At 27.4% G+C, this 15,381-nt stretch overlaps 1 protein-coding gene and 1 pseudogene across 1 annotated transcript; both read right to left on the bottom strand.

Annotated features, from left to right (window-relative positions):
* Positions 1–476: 476 nt before the first annotated feature.
* LOC107866058 lies at positions 477–3,359 on the bottom strand (annotated as a pseudogene).
* A 9,169-nt stretch (positions 3,360–12,528) lies between these two features.
* Positions 12,529–15,381, bottom strand: LOC107866059 (CASP-like protein 1F1; the record flags this gene model as incomplete). The annotated part of the gene is given in 3 exon segments (XM_016712243.2): positions 12,529–12,946; positions 14,748–14,871; positions 15,279–15,381. Coding segments are annotated over 3 exon segments (449 nt in total), but the record flags the coding sequence as incomplete, so codon positions are not given.

Raw genomic sequence — 15,381 nt, 5'->3', positions numbered from 1 at the left:
TATTTATTTAATAATATAAATATACCGACTACTCTAGTCGAAAATTTACTAAATAATTATTTAATAATTATAAATCGTTCGACTGCGGTAGTCGAAAATTTAATAAATAATTATTTAATAATTATAATTCTTTCGACTATTGTAGTCAGAAATTTAATAAATAAGTATTTAATAATTATGATTATTTCGACTACTGTAGTCGCAAAATTTAATAAATAATTATTTAATAATTATAATTATTCCGACTACTGTAGTCGAAATTTTAATAAATATATACTCACCCATAAAATACCGATTGCATTCATCTCAATAAATGATTAATTAATTTCAAAAAGCAAATTGAATTCAAATGATCAAATAGCCATATGCTCAGCAACAAAGAGAAATCAACAAAAAACATTTCTTTTCCATTCTAATATACAAGTTACATTCAGATGGGAATATTATTGCTAAACATCTCCAAAAAAATGCCGAAAAACTTATTAATGTTACAATAACCAACTCCTATTCCCTCGAAATGATAATGAAGTCTAAAAATTCCACTCAAAACAGAAATTAAAGTTGTTTAAACCTCAACAGGTGAGAGCAAAAAATTTAAAGTTTCACTTGCTCTTGACACTGACTCCTTCCTTGCCAGCAATAATAACAACAATAGTCATATCCAAGAACAATCCATGCTCTACCACTCCTTCAAATGCCATAATCTCCTTACCAGCAGCAACAGAATCCTTAATAGGAGTCTTGAAATACAAATCCATAATATAATTTGAGTTGTCGGTCACATAAGGCTTCCTATTACCATCCAATCTCAACTTTGCGTCAACCTCCTCTTCCTTAAACAACTCCTGTAACCTAAAAAAATTATACTTCCAACAACCTGCACCATCTCAACTAGCATAGTCAACCCGGATCCACCTAAATCCGAAACGAGCTTCGAATCATCCACCACAACAACAAACTTCTCCGACGCAACCTCAACCATCTTCTCTCTCAATAAAGCCCTACCTCAACCCTTGATAAGACCAAAATTGAGGTCGAATTCATCTCCATCAATAGCCAAATAAATATGTGGATGGTCATCAAGAGTCGAATTGGCTACGATGAATGTTGTTGTTGAACTGGTGCCTATCTTCAGATGCCAAAGGAAACAAAATTACCTTCATAATGAATGCAAAAGGTTTTATAGCATAGCTATTTTCACTAGTTTATCTCAATTTCAAATAGTTAATTTTAGTAGATTAGAGATTTAAAAACAAACAGCATAGCTGAAATCTAAAGTTACGAGTGTCATTTTGAACACCTCTAGCTTACCAGTTTTTTTGTTGGCATTTGCCACAATCTAGTCAACCTCACTTTTTCAATGAACTAACTGTCTATCAATGCCCATCCAATCGAGTAATATGCTCCATCTACTTGTCAGGAACAAGAATCGAAACAACATGTGAAAATGTTTTTCTTCTTCACTTTACATAGTGGACATGCCATATCCTTCAAGTTCACCCAACAAGCTTATTTTTCTAGCATAGCATCCTTCTATGCATTGTACGGTATAGCATAAACAACCATTTTAATATACTTATCATGCTGAATGTATAACAACTGGCATCTATTTGAACAATTTAATATACTTATCTTCTATTAATAAGGAAATCATTGTCGACAGAAAATGTCTCAAAGCAAACACACAAAAAATATTTATATGCTATTAAGTGTATAGCAGTTGATAGATAGAATTTTAGAGAAACGTTTTTCTGCACATTCAACAAAAGACCAGAAAGCAGAGAAGAATGCCCACTAGCATTTGTACTGTACATTTAACAAAAGACCAGAAAGTAAAATATCTAGGAGGTCCAATAAATAGCCCATAAATTACTTGCAGAACATTTACTGGATGCCCTAAACATGGGGTCTGGAGAGAGTAAATGTACGCAATCCATGCCGCTACCTCAAATATGAGATAGAGAGGTTGTTTCCGATAGACCCGCGGCTTGAAAAACAATGTGTACATAACTCTTACATAAGTCTAAATAATGATTAAGTTTGAAAATTTAAAATCCTAAATGCTCCAAAGTCCAAACTCGACAGAGTGTAAAACTTCACCAACCAAATCCAACCAAGTTTGACAGCACATCAGAACACTTACTTGGAAATAAAACTGATGATATTTGTGGCATACCACTTATGGCGGTAACTAAGAGACTCAAATACAAAACTTTCTATCCGATAAATTCAACTCAGAATATAGAATATGCTTCCGGTGCAGGATTCAACATAAAGTATCCAAAGATGAGAGGAAAAACAATGTAATTCAAGAAGACTACCCATCATAGGTAAGTCAAACTGTTTGTGTACTAAAGGGGGGTAAACTGATATCTCGATTGACAACTTTGTCAAAAACTTGTAAAAGAATGTACTTTGACGCAAATACATCAAAGGGACTTTATTTGAATAAATGAATTCCACATTTGTTCTTCTAGGTAAACATACAAGTTCATGGTAGAATTTTAAGAAATTCTTAACTTAATGGTTTAAACCTTTCTTTTTAAGCCACTGTTACAGCTAACTGTGTGGCTGATGCACTAACAAACATAGGAGCTAAAGAGAAGTAAGAAACATTCTTCACTGAAGCTATCCCTCTGCTAAGACAAGTCAAAGCTATATTGAAGAATGACAATGATGGAACTACTAATTTCAGAATCAAAGTCAAGAAGAATAACTATACTTTTGCTCATGGATTGTAATATATATACTTGATGTATTATTGCTGTCCAACTTCTAAACAGCCTCAAACTCATGCATTATTCCATGAAGTTCTATATCATTTTTACTAGGATTAAGTCTAGACATAGGTCATATTTTGTTTAAGGATGAACTTTTTATTCTTAAATTGACAGAGGTCTGGGTAAATCCCCCTCTTGTAACACCAAACTTTTGCTAAATGTTAACAGATGCAGGATAGGAAATGACCTAACCCCCTACCACGATGGTGGTTCTTTCTACCCGAAAAAAGAAAACCTTTCTTTCTAATTCCATTCAATGGATATCTTGGTAAGATGAGAAAATTAAAACCCAAAAGACAGCAAAAGACCTATTTTTATTTGATATACCAAAATTTCAGAATCGCCAAACTTAACTCATAGGCTCGTAGACAAGTTAGTCAGAGAGCGAAAGTAGTGTAATACAAAGAAAAATAGATGATAAAGAAGAAAAAGTACTATAATTTTCGCCATAGCTAAATGGTGAGTGTGTCTGTGAGAGAGAGATCATACAGATGTTGCAACCACTGCTGCTTCGATGGAGGAAGACAACCACTGCAGCTTCAATGATTTCGATGGAGAGGCACTTTGCCCTAATTTAGTTTAGAGAGGGAGAGAGAGGCAATGGAGTGAAAAAGGAAAAGAAAACTCTATAGATTAATAAATATAATCTATCGACCACTACAATCGGAAGTAAAAGTTGAATATATTTAATTATTCAATATTTTCGACTGTAGGAGTTGGAAATGTTCAATATATTTATAGTGAAGCTTTTTAGTAATGTATTTAGTAATATATTTATTTTATTATTCAATGTCTCGACTAAAGTGGTCAGAAATCTAATTAATAATATATTTAATTAATTATTTATTTTTGGTATAAAGATATAATTATATATTAGGTCATATATTTATTTAATTATTAATATTTCCGACTATAACAGTTGAAAAAATATATGTAATAATTTATTTTACTTATTTTCTCAAGCAAACAATGTTTTTTAGTATCAGAAGTAGTTCCTGACTAGTGAAAGGATCTACAATGGCTTTATGTTAGTGTAAGGATTTTTTTTGGCAAGATAAAGTCTATGCCAGTAGGTTAGAATGCCAAAGATGATAGATATTTGTTTAGCTATTAGTATTTCCGACTATAATAATCAAAAATATATATTTAATAATTTAATTATTTTATTATTTATATTTTCGACTACAATAGTTGAAAATACAATGATAATAATTTATTTAAATAATTATTTAATTTCTATATAAGGATATGATTATATATTTAGTCATATATTTATTTAGCTATTAGTATTTCTGACTACAGTAGTCAAAAATATATATTTAATAATTTATTTTTTTCATTATTTATATTTCCGACTACAGTGATTGAAAATATATATTTAATAATTTATTCAATTGAATATTTATATTTTCGACTACAGTGGTCGAAAATATATATTTAATAATTTATTTATTTGATTAATTCTCGACTACAGTGGTCGAAAATATATTGGTAATAATTTATTCGACTATAGTGGTTGGAAATATATATTTAAGAATTTATTCGTTTAATTATTTATATTTCCGACTACAGTGGTCGGAAACATATATTTAATAATTAATTTATAATTTCGACTATAGTGGTTGGAAATATATATTTAATAATTTATTTATTTGATTATTTATTTTTTGATTACAGTGGTCGAAAACATATTGGTAATAATTTATTTAAATATTTATTTAATTTGGTATGATTATATATTTAGTCATATATTTATTTAGCTATTAGTATTTCCGACTACAGTGGTCGGAAATATATATATTTAATAATTTATTTATTTAATTATTTATATTTTCGACTACAGTGGTCGGAAATACATTGCTACTGATTATATATTTATTTAATTCTTTATATTTCCGACTACAACAATCGGAATATATATTTCCCAAAATTTACCACCAAATATTCTAACTGTTGTAGTCACAACTAGTATAGGAAAAATATTTGATAAAAAAATAATAAAAAAAATTAAATTTTTCGACTGAAGTAGTAAAAAATTTCCGACTACTTTTTTCAGTCGGAAATTTCGGTCGAAAAATAGCGAATTTCTGGTAGTGCCTGTGTGGATGCTACAAAACTAAAAGAAAGGAGTCTATAGTCTATAACATTTTTCTACAAGAATAAGAAGTAAGCAAATATGGAGAACATATTTTACTTTTACTAAAAGAAAATTTAATTATGGTAAGAAAGTCAGGATAAACACCAACATGACAATAGCAAGTGTTGGTCAAAGTGGCTCTTCCTGTTCCCAGGGGCGGCTCAACCCTTTCGGAAAAAGGCGGCCGCCTAAGGCTCCCAAAATTTGAGGGCCTCATTTTTTTTAGTAAAAATAAATTATAAATTTTTAAAAATATATTATATACTATTTATAGAAAAAATAATTTTTTTATATAAAAATATTTATATAAAGTTTGATATATCTAGTCCAGAATACTATGTGTCAAGAAATTAATGTATCGACTCTATTATTAATTAAAAAAATTATTAGAAGAAATAGATTAAATAGTTTTAAAAATAGACTTTATAATAATAATTATTTTTTCTTAACAACGTAAGATCTCCATTCAATTTTGATCTTAGGCCACGAATTCGCTTAAGCCGCCCCTGCCTGTTCCTACCAAGATTTGGATCGTTTGATTGAGCATATTAGGTTGACGAGGATACAAAGAACGACCTCACATGCATGCTTAAAGATTTTTTCGGACTCTGCATGTTCTTTTATTTGCTCAATAAATTGTGTTTAATTAATTCTCCTTACTTTGTTTAAACAAACTCCTCATATGTATTTAAGCAGATAATAAATAGTTTAATCTCTATTTATTAGCTAATAAATTATGTATGCTTGTTCTACATTTTATTTCGCATGAAATAGAAAAATAAAAATTTTAGTAATTTACTATCCTCTGACAAAAATATAAGATAAAACTGCATACAATACACTATTATAATGGAGATCTACCCGGCCCTGACGCACCGAGCTGCCCTTTATTTCCGCCGTTTACCAAACATTTGCACAAGGATATACAGGGATCATTTGTTATTATATACTCCGCCGTCCAACAATATATACTTGTTCACTATTGATTTGATATACACATTAAAAATAATAAATAATATGAGCCTTTTATTATACTTATTCTTTGAATATAATGAATTTAAATTTTTTTTAAAATACATTATAAAAGTATTTAATAACAAAAATAAAATAGACAAGTATCATAGGACAGATAGTATTAATGCATAACATGGCCCGTGCCATCACAAGCCAACATCAAAATATTTATTTATCTTTTTAATTTTGATTTATTTAAATAAAATTTTTTAATAAAAGGATTGCATATGTTTTCTAGGATTCATCCGGAATCTAACATGAGTTCAACATATGTTATTTTTATATGTATTTAGATAATTTAAGTTGTTAACTATTGTAACTTATAATATTTTTTTATGTAATTTTCAAATTAATATACGTTACTTTTCTTGTCCAAATTTTTGTGGCATTGATAGTCAATTATATTTTAAAAATAATTTAAGTTTTTAATTATTGTGATTTATAATACTTTTCTTCTATTCCAATTTTAGTGACACTAATATAATTTTAAGAGTCGACCAAATATTTTATATATTTTAAATTTCTTAAGTTCTTAATTATTGTGATTTCTAATATTTTTCATTTAATTTTTTTTTGAAATATATAGCATATTAAATTGTTTTTAGATATTTTAAGTTGTTAACTATTGTAATTTATGATACTTTTTAAGTAATTTTTGAATAATATATGCTACTCTCCTTGTCCAAAGTTTTGTGTCGCCGATAGCCAATTATATTTTTTAAATAATTTAAATTTTTGAACATTCTGATTTATAATATTTTTCTATCTCAACTTATGTGGCACAATGCTTAAATGACCATAATAGTTAATTAGGGGTGATATAGTAAAATATAATGATTATTATTTATTATTTATTATTTTTATTATATGTATGTGTTGATTGAAGAAGAATTTGGAAACATTTAAAAATGTGTTGAATGTTACAAATGTTAATAATCCATTTGGTGCTTCTTGATATCTCTACATTTATCTCTTGTGTGTTTTTACTCCTTTGCCCTTTGAGTATATGTAGTAATTTTTATTTTATTTTTAAAATATCATGAAAATTTTTATTATTAATTTTTTAATATGTAAGTGACTTATAATAATTAATTGCGGGTTATACATTAAAATCACGATTGAAGCAACAGAAATCAGTCAATTTTTAATTTTTTTCGTTAATTATTGTTATTTACAATACTTTTAATTTCATTTTCAAATAATATATGTTGCTTTATATCTTCTTCTGTCCCGTCTCAATGTATGTGGCAATAATATAATTTTGATAGTCTATCAAATATTGTATGTTGACATATCATTTTGTTATTCTTATTTTTCTAACACATAAATGACTTATATTAAGCAGTGATATAGTAAAATCATCGTTCGGAAGACAAAAATTTAATTTAAAATATTAAGAGTTAATTTTGCATTTTATATCTATTTTATTTTTCATTAAATATTATTTATTTTCTTAATACCTAGATGACTCATAATAATTAATTAAGAGCGATTGATTATGTTATTACTATAAAAATTAATATAATTTTATCATATCCAATAGTAATCATTGATAATTCACCGAAATAGTACTTTTTATTTTGATATTATTAAACATTATTGGATAGTACATTATATTTATCTTTCACAATAATAAAATTTTACTATATATTTTTCTTTATTTCTTTTTAACTTGATACATATTGACCCAAGACAAATTCTAAGAAAATATTCACTAGAAGTTTATTTTATTAAATTAAATTTATTAATTCTGTACTTTAAAATTTTAAAGTTAAGTTTAAATATTAGTATTTCTATATAAGAAAAAAATAATTTTTAATTTAAATTTACTAAAATAAATAAATAAAAAGATTAATTTTTTATATAAAAGTCAATTAAAATAATAAAATCAATTTACTTTGAATATTTAGCTGCAATTAATTAAGATAATATTTTTATTTTGTCATGATTTATGGTGCACCGATAAAATTTTGAGAGATGAATAGAATTTTTATCTATTTTTAAAAAATATTTTAACTTGTTAATTATTGTGATTTATAATAATTTTTACGTAATTATCAAATAATATATTTACTCCTTATGTCCCAATTTATGTGGCTTCGATACAATTTTAAGAATCAACTAAATTTTTTATATATTTTAAGTTGTTAATTATTATGATTTGCAGTACTTTTTCTTTTATCTCAATTTATGTGGCATTGTTAAAATAATGATAGTCAATAAAATTTTTATATGTCTTTTAAATATTTTAAGTTATTAATTATTGTGATTCGTGGTAACAAATTAGTTTTGAATATGATAGCCAATTAAATAAATAAATAAAATTTACTTCCAATATGTAGTTATAGTTAATTAATATAAATTAATAGAATATATTAAATATTTAAATTATTATACTAAAATAATAAAATTATTATATATTGGGACATGATATGTAATTAAATAGAAGTGGAGAAATATTTTGATAATTGTAAAAGAGGTTGTCGAAAAAAGAAAAGCACCATCGGACAGATCGTATAATACATAACCAAGCAAACAGTATTTTCTTTTCTTCTTTTCTTAATTAGTCCAGTCAGCCAAATATTTCTGTAGAATTTCAGGTTGATATTATTTATCACCTGTTTTGCTCAATAGTGCTGTTGTTTGGGTTGGTGAAATGTGTCGGTTTTACCAATCTGTGGCTTACATTCACTTTTACATTATTAGATGACAAAATATAATAAAATAATATTAAATGAATTATAATAACTGAAATATAGAAGTACACAGCTACCGTTTACTTTGACCCATATACTCCCTCTGTTCCCAAAAGATGTACATATTCAATTAGGCTCCCGAAATAAACTTTTATTTAGTAAAGGAGCTTAATTGACTCAAAATATTTGCTATTTAAAAAAAATCAATAGTAATTAGTTTTTTTTCCATTACGTACGTCTTTAGTTGATCTTGAAAATTAAAAAATACTACTCAACATAGAAAATTTGAAAGTTAAAAGAGTACAAATATGTGAGCTGATGAAGCAGGAACATAAATAGAACGAACATTTATTCGAAAAAGATATTAATATGTTAAGAGATGTTACCAAAAAAAAAAGAAATGTTAAGAGATTAAAAATACAAGTATGGAAAAATAAGTTGAAAAAAAAAATGTTAAGATATTAAAAATACGAGTATGGAAAAATAAGTTTGATTTTTTATGAATATTTTTTAAAGACGTGTAAACGAGCCAAGAGTATAAATTTGTTCAACAAATAACTCGTAAGTACAACCCCTATGAACTGTTTCCAGCTCAAAATTTATGTCAAAATTGGTATTCTGTTACGTTTTGTTTTGGTAATATATTTTTACCACACTTAGACTATCGTTTGTTACAACAGATTAGAAAAATAATTCAAGTAGAAGGACTAACTTTATTCCGTTTTTAGTATGAGGTATATTAACTAATTCGAGATTGTTTTTTCTTATTATTTATACTAAATGAAGGGGTTTCTATCAGTATAAACGGTGAGATAAAATAATCTCATGAGATATCCTTACTTATTCATTCAATCTGATGTACCAAATGGCGCATTCAAAATATCTTGTTGACCCAAACAAAATTTTAAAATTGGAATACGCTTTGAAAGAAATTAAACTATATCTAAAGCTGTCCGATCCACCTCATATTCAATTACCTTCGTAGGGTTACTTCATATATGAGATAATCTTATCCAAGGCTTACGAGTTACGAATATTATAATAGTATTTTTTATTTTTTTTTCCCCCAAAATCAACATCTACGAATTTAAATATAGATTTTAAAATTTTGAATCCCTTTCACGTTACCACCTCAGGGCTTAGACGATGTAGGAAATACTTTCCAGTTTATTGTATTTCTCGGTTCCACTAGAAAGGAAAAGGCTTATTTTCTTGAAACTAATTAATGTTATATATTTCATTTATTTTAATTTATATGATAATTTTTTTTTGATTCATTTAAAAAAAATGTCATATTTTTATTTTTAAAAATAATTCAAATGTAAACTTCTTATTTTACTCCTAAAAAAATATTTTATGACCAGATAAATAGTCGTATTTATTTTAAACCATAAGTTTACAAAGTCAAACATAAAGAACTTTAAAAATTATTGTACTGATGGATAAATATACAGCTCACATTTCATTCTTATTTTGGCCTATTAACTTTTCCAGTAGGAAATGTGAAAGAAAGCATGCAAGAAAAGGACTTAGAGCCCAAAAATGGAAATACTTGTATTGCACGACTTTAATTCATTGTCCTTTTTCTTCCTTCAAGCTCCAGAAAGTATGGTAATACTTACACTCATGGGGTGTTTATATGAAACTAAACTAGTAAATTTAAGAGTTAAGAAATTAAGTAAAAACATATATTATGTAATCATTATTAAGTGATAAAAGATGTATAAATATCAATACCTGACATGTATTATATATATCTACAAACTTGGTGTGATGAAGAGAGTTCCACATCGAGTGAAAAAAGCAATGTGTCGCCTCATAGTTAATTTTTATTGTTGAGTTAATTTCAACATTCATTTTCTTAAAATATAGTATTAGATTAGAATCGGACTTATCCAAATTCTTGTTACCCTAGGACAACTCTATTTTTTTTCTTAAAAAAAATTAACCTCGGACAATTCTTTTTCAAATGAAATGTATTCTTATATGATCTTGGACAATTTCTTATTATTTAGTTTATTTTTATTTTACCATACATTACTTTCTTATGGATGACTGACTTTGATTTATATCCTCAACTTCTTTCTTTCTACTTCTCACTTGTTACGTCCTTATGTTATGTTGCGTGCGATTGGCAGCTATGAACATATTTGATACTCCTATGAATTATCATCTGGTAAGGATTGAAGAAAGAGCTTGATATGCTACATTTGTAACTCGTGTTGGACGTGTGAATTTGAATAAAAATTTCATATTAATAGCTAAAAAAGAAGATTATGGATATAAAGTGTAAAAATAATTTTAATGGTGCAAAGTTTAGACACTTGAATTCAGGCAATTTCAATTAAACAATACTATGCACATATCGTTCCTATCCGTTGACACAACTAATTGACCGCAGATAATGTGTGAGGTGCAAACAAATTCGAAATGACAGGCAAGAATTTACAAAAAAAAAAAAAAAAAAAAAAAAAAAACCATTTATGTCGATCTAATTTGGAGAATAAAAACACATGATATGAGAGAAACGAGCTTGAAGAGAAGAATGACTGAGTTGTGTTTAATTGAAACATGATCGAGTACTTTAAGGACGCGTTTGGTAGAGTGCATAAGATCAATGCAAAATATAGTGTATTAGTAATGCTTGTATTACTTATGCATGTATTATTTCTTATACATTATATGATTTGATTTATAAGAAATAATACATCTTACATAATTTCTATAAAAGAAATGTTTGTTTACAAAAATACTCTTCTTTAATTTTGTACACTTTTTTGCAACAAAATTTTTTTGTCATCTCAAATATAATTAGTATTGTTGAACTAGTATATAGAAGTTTCGGATTAATTGCAAGACCTTCGTCTTTGTGCATGAAATATTATGCCAATGGATTAACATAGTCGAAGCAAAAATATAGTATAAAACGTAAAATTAAGAAATAGTCTCAATTTTTTTTTAATCTTTTTAAAAATCCTCGGAGCAAATAAAAAATACGTTACAATTATTTAAATCAATTATTCATTGTTGTAGATTAAAATGGTGGGAAAAGTATTGTGAAATGTTTTAAAAAGATTCACTATTGCAAATTAAAATGGCGGGAAAAGGAATGGTAAAATATTTTGAGAGGAAAATTGAGAGGTATTAAGGTCATTTAATAAGTTAATGCATGTATTAAAGACTTTGCATTACTAATACATAGAAAATGAGTGGTATTAGTAATACACACCTTACTAATGCATTAGTTATACATTGACTAAAAATTGTACCGAATAAGATATTCATAATACACATTAATTAATACATGCATTATTTTTGTCAATACACTCTACCAAACGACCCCTTAGTGTCTAAATGAAATTTTTGAGAAAATTTACAGAATCATACTCCCTCTGTTTCACAATAAGTGAATTGTTGGAGCAATTTTAGTGTTTCAAAATAAGTAAATGGTTCACAATTCAAGGTAAATGTTGGAATTTTTTTCTAAATTCACCCTCCATTAAATGTGCATTGAAAGTGATGTATCATATGTCTTTACTTTTTGAAAAGGGTAAAAATGAAAAAATATGATAAATTTATGTCTTTGCTTTTTTTACTTAATATTTGTGCCAAAATCCAATAATTAACTTATTGTGAAACGGAGTATATAAGTATTTGTTCTTTGCATAATAAACTTTTTATTAAACAGAAGAACATTTCACTCTAGTTAGAACACAGACGAGTAAAAAACAGTTTCAAATAAATTAAAACGAAAATGAGTAGTTGAAATGTTACAGATTTAAAAATGATCCAAGGAATCACAGAAACTATCATACACACCAGCTGCCTCTAAAAATGTACTACAAATGTAGCTGCAATAATTTAATAACTTCACTGTGTCTATCAGTTTTTACACTATATAGAAGTCATAATTAAATTCAACTCATTTATGATTCCACCAAATATCGTACAATCTGCAACAAATTTAATATAAATGCATCTGCATTACATACGTTTTCCTTTTCTTCCATCCTTGATACCACATGGTAAAATAAATTATACTGTTATTATAATAATACACTGCCTGTTTTTTTTAATTAATTATCAGGGATATTATTTTAAACTTCGATATTCCTAGATTGATTTGCGGATAGGATAGTAAGGCATAAATAGAAAATAACCCCAAAATAGGAGAAAATAACACTAGCTATCATTTTATGACAGAACTTTGCAACAGAATCACAAATTGGCATCCACCCTGAATGCATCTCTCCGTATTTTCCTACATATCCAATTGTTGTTGCTGATGCACATCCAGCCAGCAATACTGACATCATAATCTGAAACATTGTTTCAATTTTTATATACTTAAAAATATGTTTCATATTTTATGAAGTGATATTGAACAGTAAGTATTCATATTGCCGATGAGAAGGAGATAAAGAAAGTGAGTACTGACATTGTGAGCAGAGTCGTATACCAAATAAAGGAAGCGACTGCCTTGTTTTAAGCAATTATATTCTATATTGGTTTTTTACGAATGAAAGGGGGGTCTTGGATTAACTGGTAAAGTTGCTGCTATGTGACCAGGAGGTCACGGGTTCAAGATTGAAAACAGCCTCTGACAGAAATGCAAGGTAAGACTGCGTACAATATACCCTGTGATGGGCCCTTTCCCGAACACCGCGCATAGCTATACCCTTTATTGGTTTTTTCATGAAATGTTTTAACTTTTTGGATTTTTTTACTGTGGATATTATGATCTATATGCTTCATATTTAATAGTCTCTATGTTTATTTTTACTTGATCAATATAAATTTGGCAAGCCTGACAATTTTACCATATCACAATTGAATATAATAAAATGAATATATTTAGAATGACTATAGTTAGTAAAGAGACTCAATTAGGAATTAAGTAATAAATTATCTTTTGATTTATAAATTGGACAAGTAAAAATAGACATCTATTTCTGATATAATGGATAAGTAAAAATGCACGGAGGAAGTACTTATTACTCTCTTTGTTGCGTTTGTAGTTGGCCTTCTTGTTAAAAATATTTGTTTCAATTCAGTAGTTCCATTTATGAAATCAAGAAAACTTTACTAGTATGTTCTTCCAATACTATAGATGACTATACAAAGTGTATATACTCAAATTTATATCATCATAGCATAATTAATAAGGTTTAATGGGTAAAATAAGTTTCTAATAAATATTTTCTTAAAGGGAATATCAAATCAATAAGAATCAATTATTTTGAAACGGGGAGACTAATATGTTATGCTTAACATTTATAGATGGTGTAAATAAGAATGACAAGCGGCAATATAATGCTTATGGTCCCAAAAGAAGTAAAGAGATAATAGCAAAAGGGTGATTATGCTTGCCCCATTTATATCAACATTAATTCTTCGTATACATATATATATATATATCCCATATCTTGTTGATTATGACAAGAATATTTTTCTTAAAACAAAAGCTACTATAACAACTACGAAGACAAATGAGAAATGATGCATTGGCTGTGTAAGTTTACATAATGAGTAAAGTAAGTATGAATTTAGAGACAAAATAACGTGCTACATCTACTATGTATATTAGAAACTTGTTAATATATGGAAATGATAGAAATCAATCCTTAGGGTGGGGAAGAAAGGTAGGTTTTCCTGACTCCCATAACTCACAAAATTAGGTCAATGGCCAAACGTGAGACAGGTAATTAAAAGGGTTAATTTCTGAGATGTACACTTAACTAAAAAGCTATTATTTCAGAAGGTCATATATTTTTTGTTCCGCGTAAAAATATAACTTTTCATCTCACTAAAGATCAATTGGTTGATAATATTTACTACAATTTGAAAAGAGTTTGAGGGTGTGCTTGGTATGAGAAAAAAAATGTTTTCTATGAAAATAAGTAAGATTTTTTATGTATAAGCAAAAAAAAATTTATATGTAATTTTTTTTTTTTTAAAAAAAAAACACAATGACGGAGGATACAACGGAGTGGGGAGCAACATATTGAATTGGAAAAATTACCCCATCAAAACCAATACTACATTAATATTAATAACTGACTTATCAATTTAAAATGATTATGTGAAAATGGGTTAAAAAAAATAAAATGTAGGACGTACCATATCATGGACGAAGAGGCAAAAATACTTGTTTGGGTGAAGACCATTACGACCAATGATGGAAGCAAGAAACAGAGAAAAAATAGAGAAGGCACATACAATGATATTTGCATAGGCAAAGAACCTGCACATACAATAAAAAAAATTAAATTAAAAAAAAAACGCCCACACAACTTTAGCCCAAAGCAGATGATATTAAGCTCCCATCTAGCGATAGATTTTGATAGTAAAGTTTTTTTTTTTTAAAAAAAAAAAAGATTGAAAACATTGTTTGTTCTTGAAATTTGACTAATCTTGGAAATTCTGTCTTGGAAAAATTTTCAAATTCCAAAAAGCTGGTCTGCATGGAATTTCCCTTCTACTTACAGAACTTCAAATATTTTTCAAGTAAAATATGTGTTCAAAGTTCAATCACAACTTTCAAAAAATATTTCTCAACCAACTTTAGAAACTCATTTTTTCGAGTTTCAAACTAAATGTATGACCAAATGCTAGCTAAGTATTTAAAGTTTTGTCAGTATGAAACAATACTTGAGTGATGGAGAATAGGTGTAACGAGCCTCCGTCTCAACAGTGAAAACAGTGAGAGTCTGATTGCTATTGAAAATAATGCAAGCTGCAGTCAATGTGAATG

This window comes from Capsicum annuum, chromosome 3, assembly GCF_002878395.1.
Source record: "Capsicum annuum cultivar UCD-10X-F1 chromosome 3, UCD10Xv1.1, whole genome shotgun sequence".
Taxonomy (NCBI): domain Eukaryota; kingdom Viridiplantae; phylum Streptophyta; class Magnoliopsida; order Solanales; family Solanaceae; genus Capsicum; species Capsicum annuum.
This window is presented reverse-complemented; position numbering and strand designations above follow the sequence as displayed.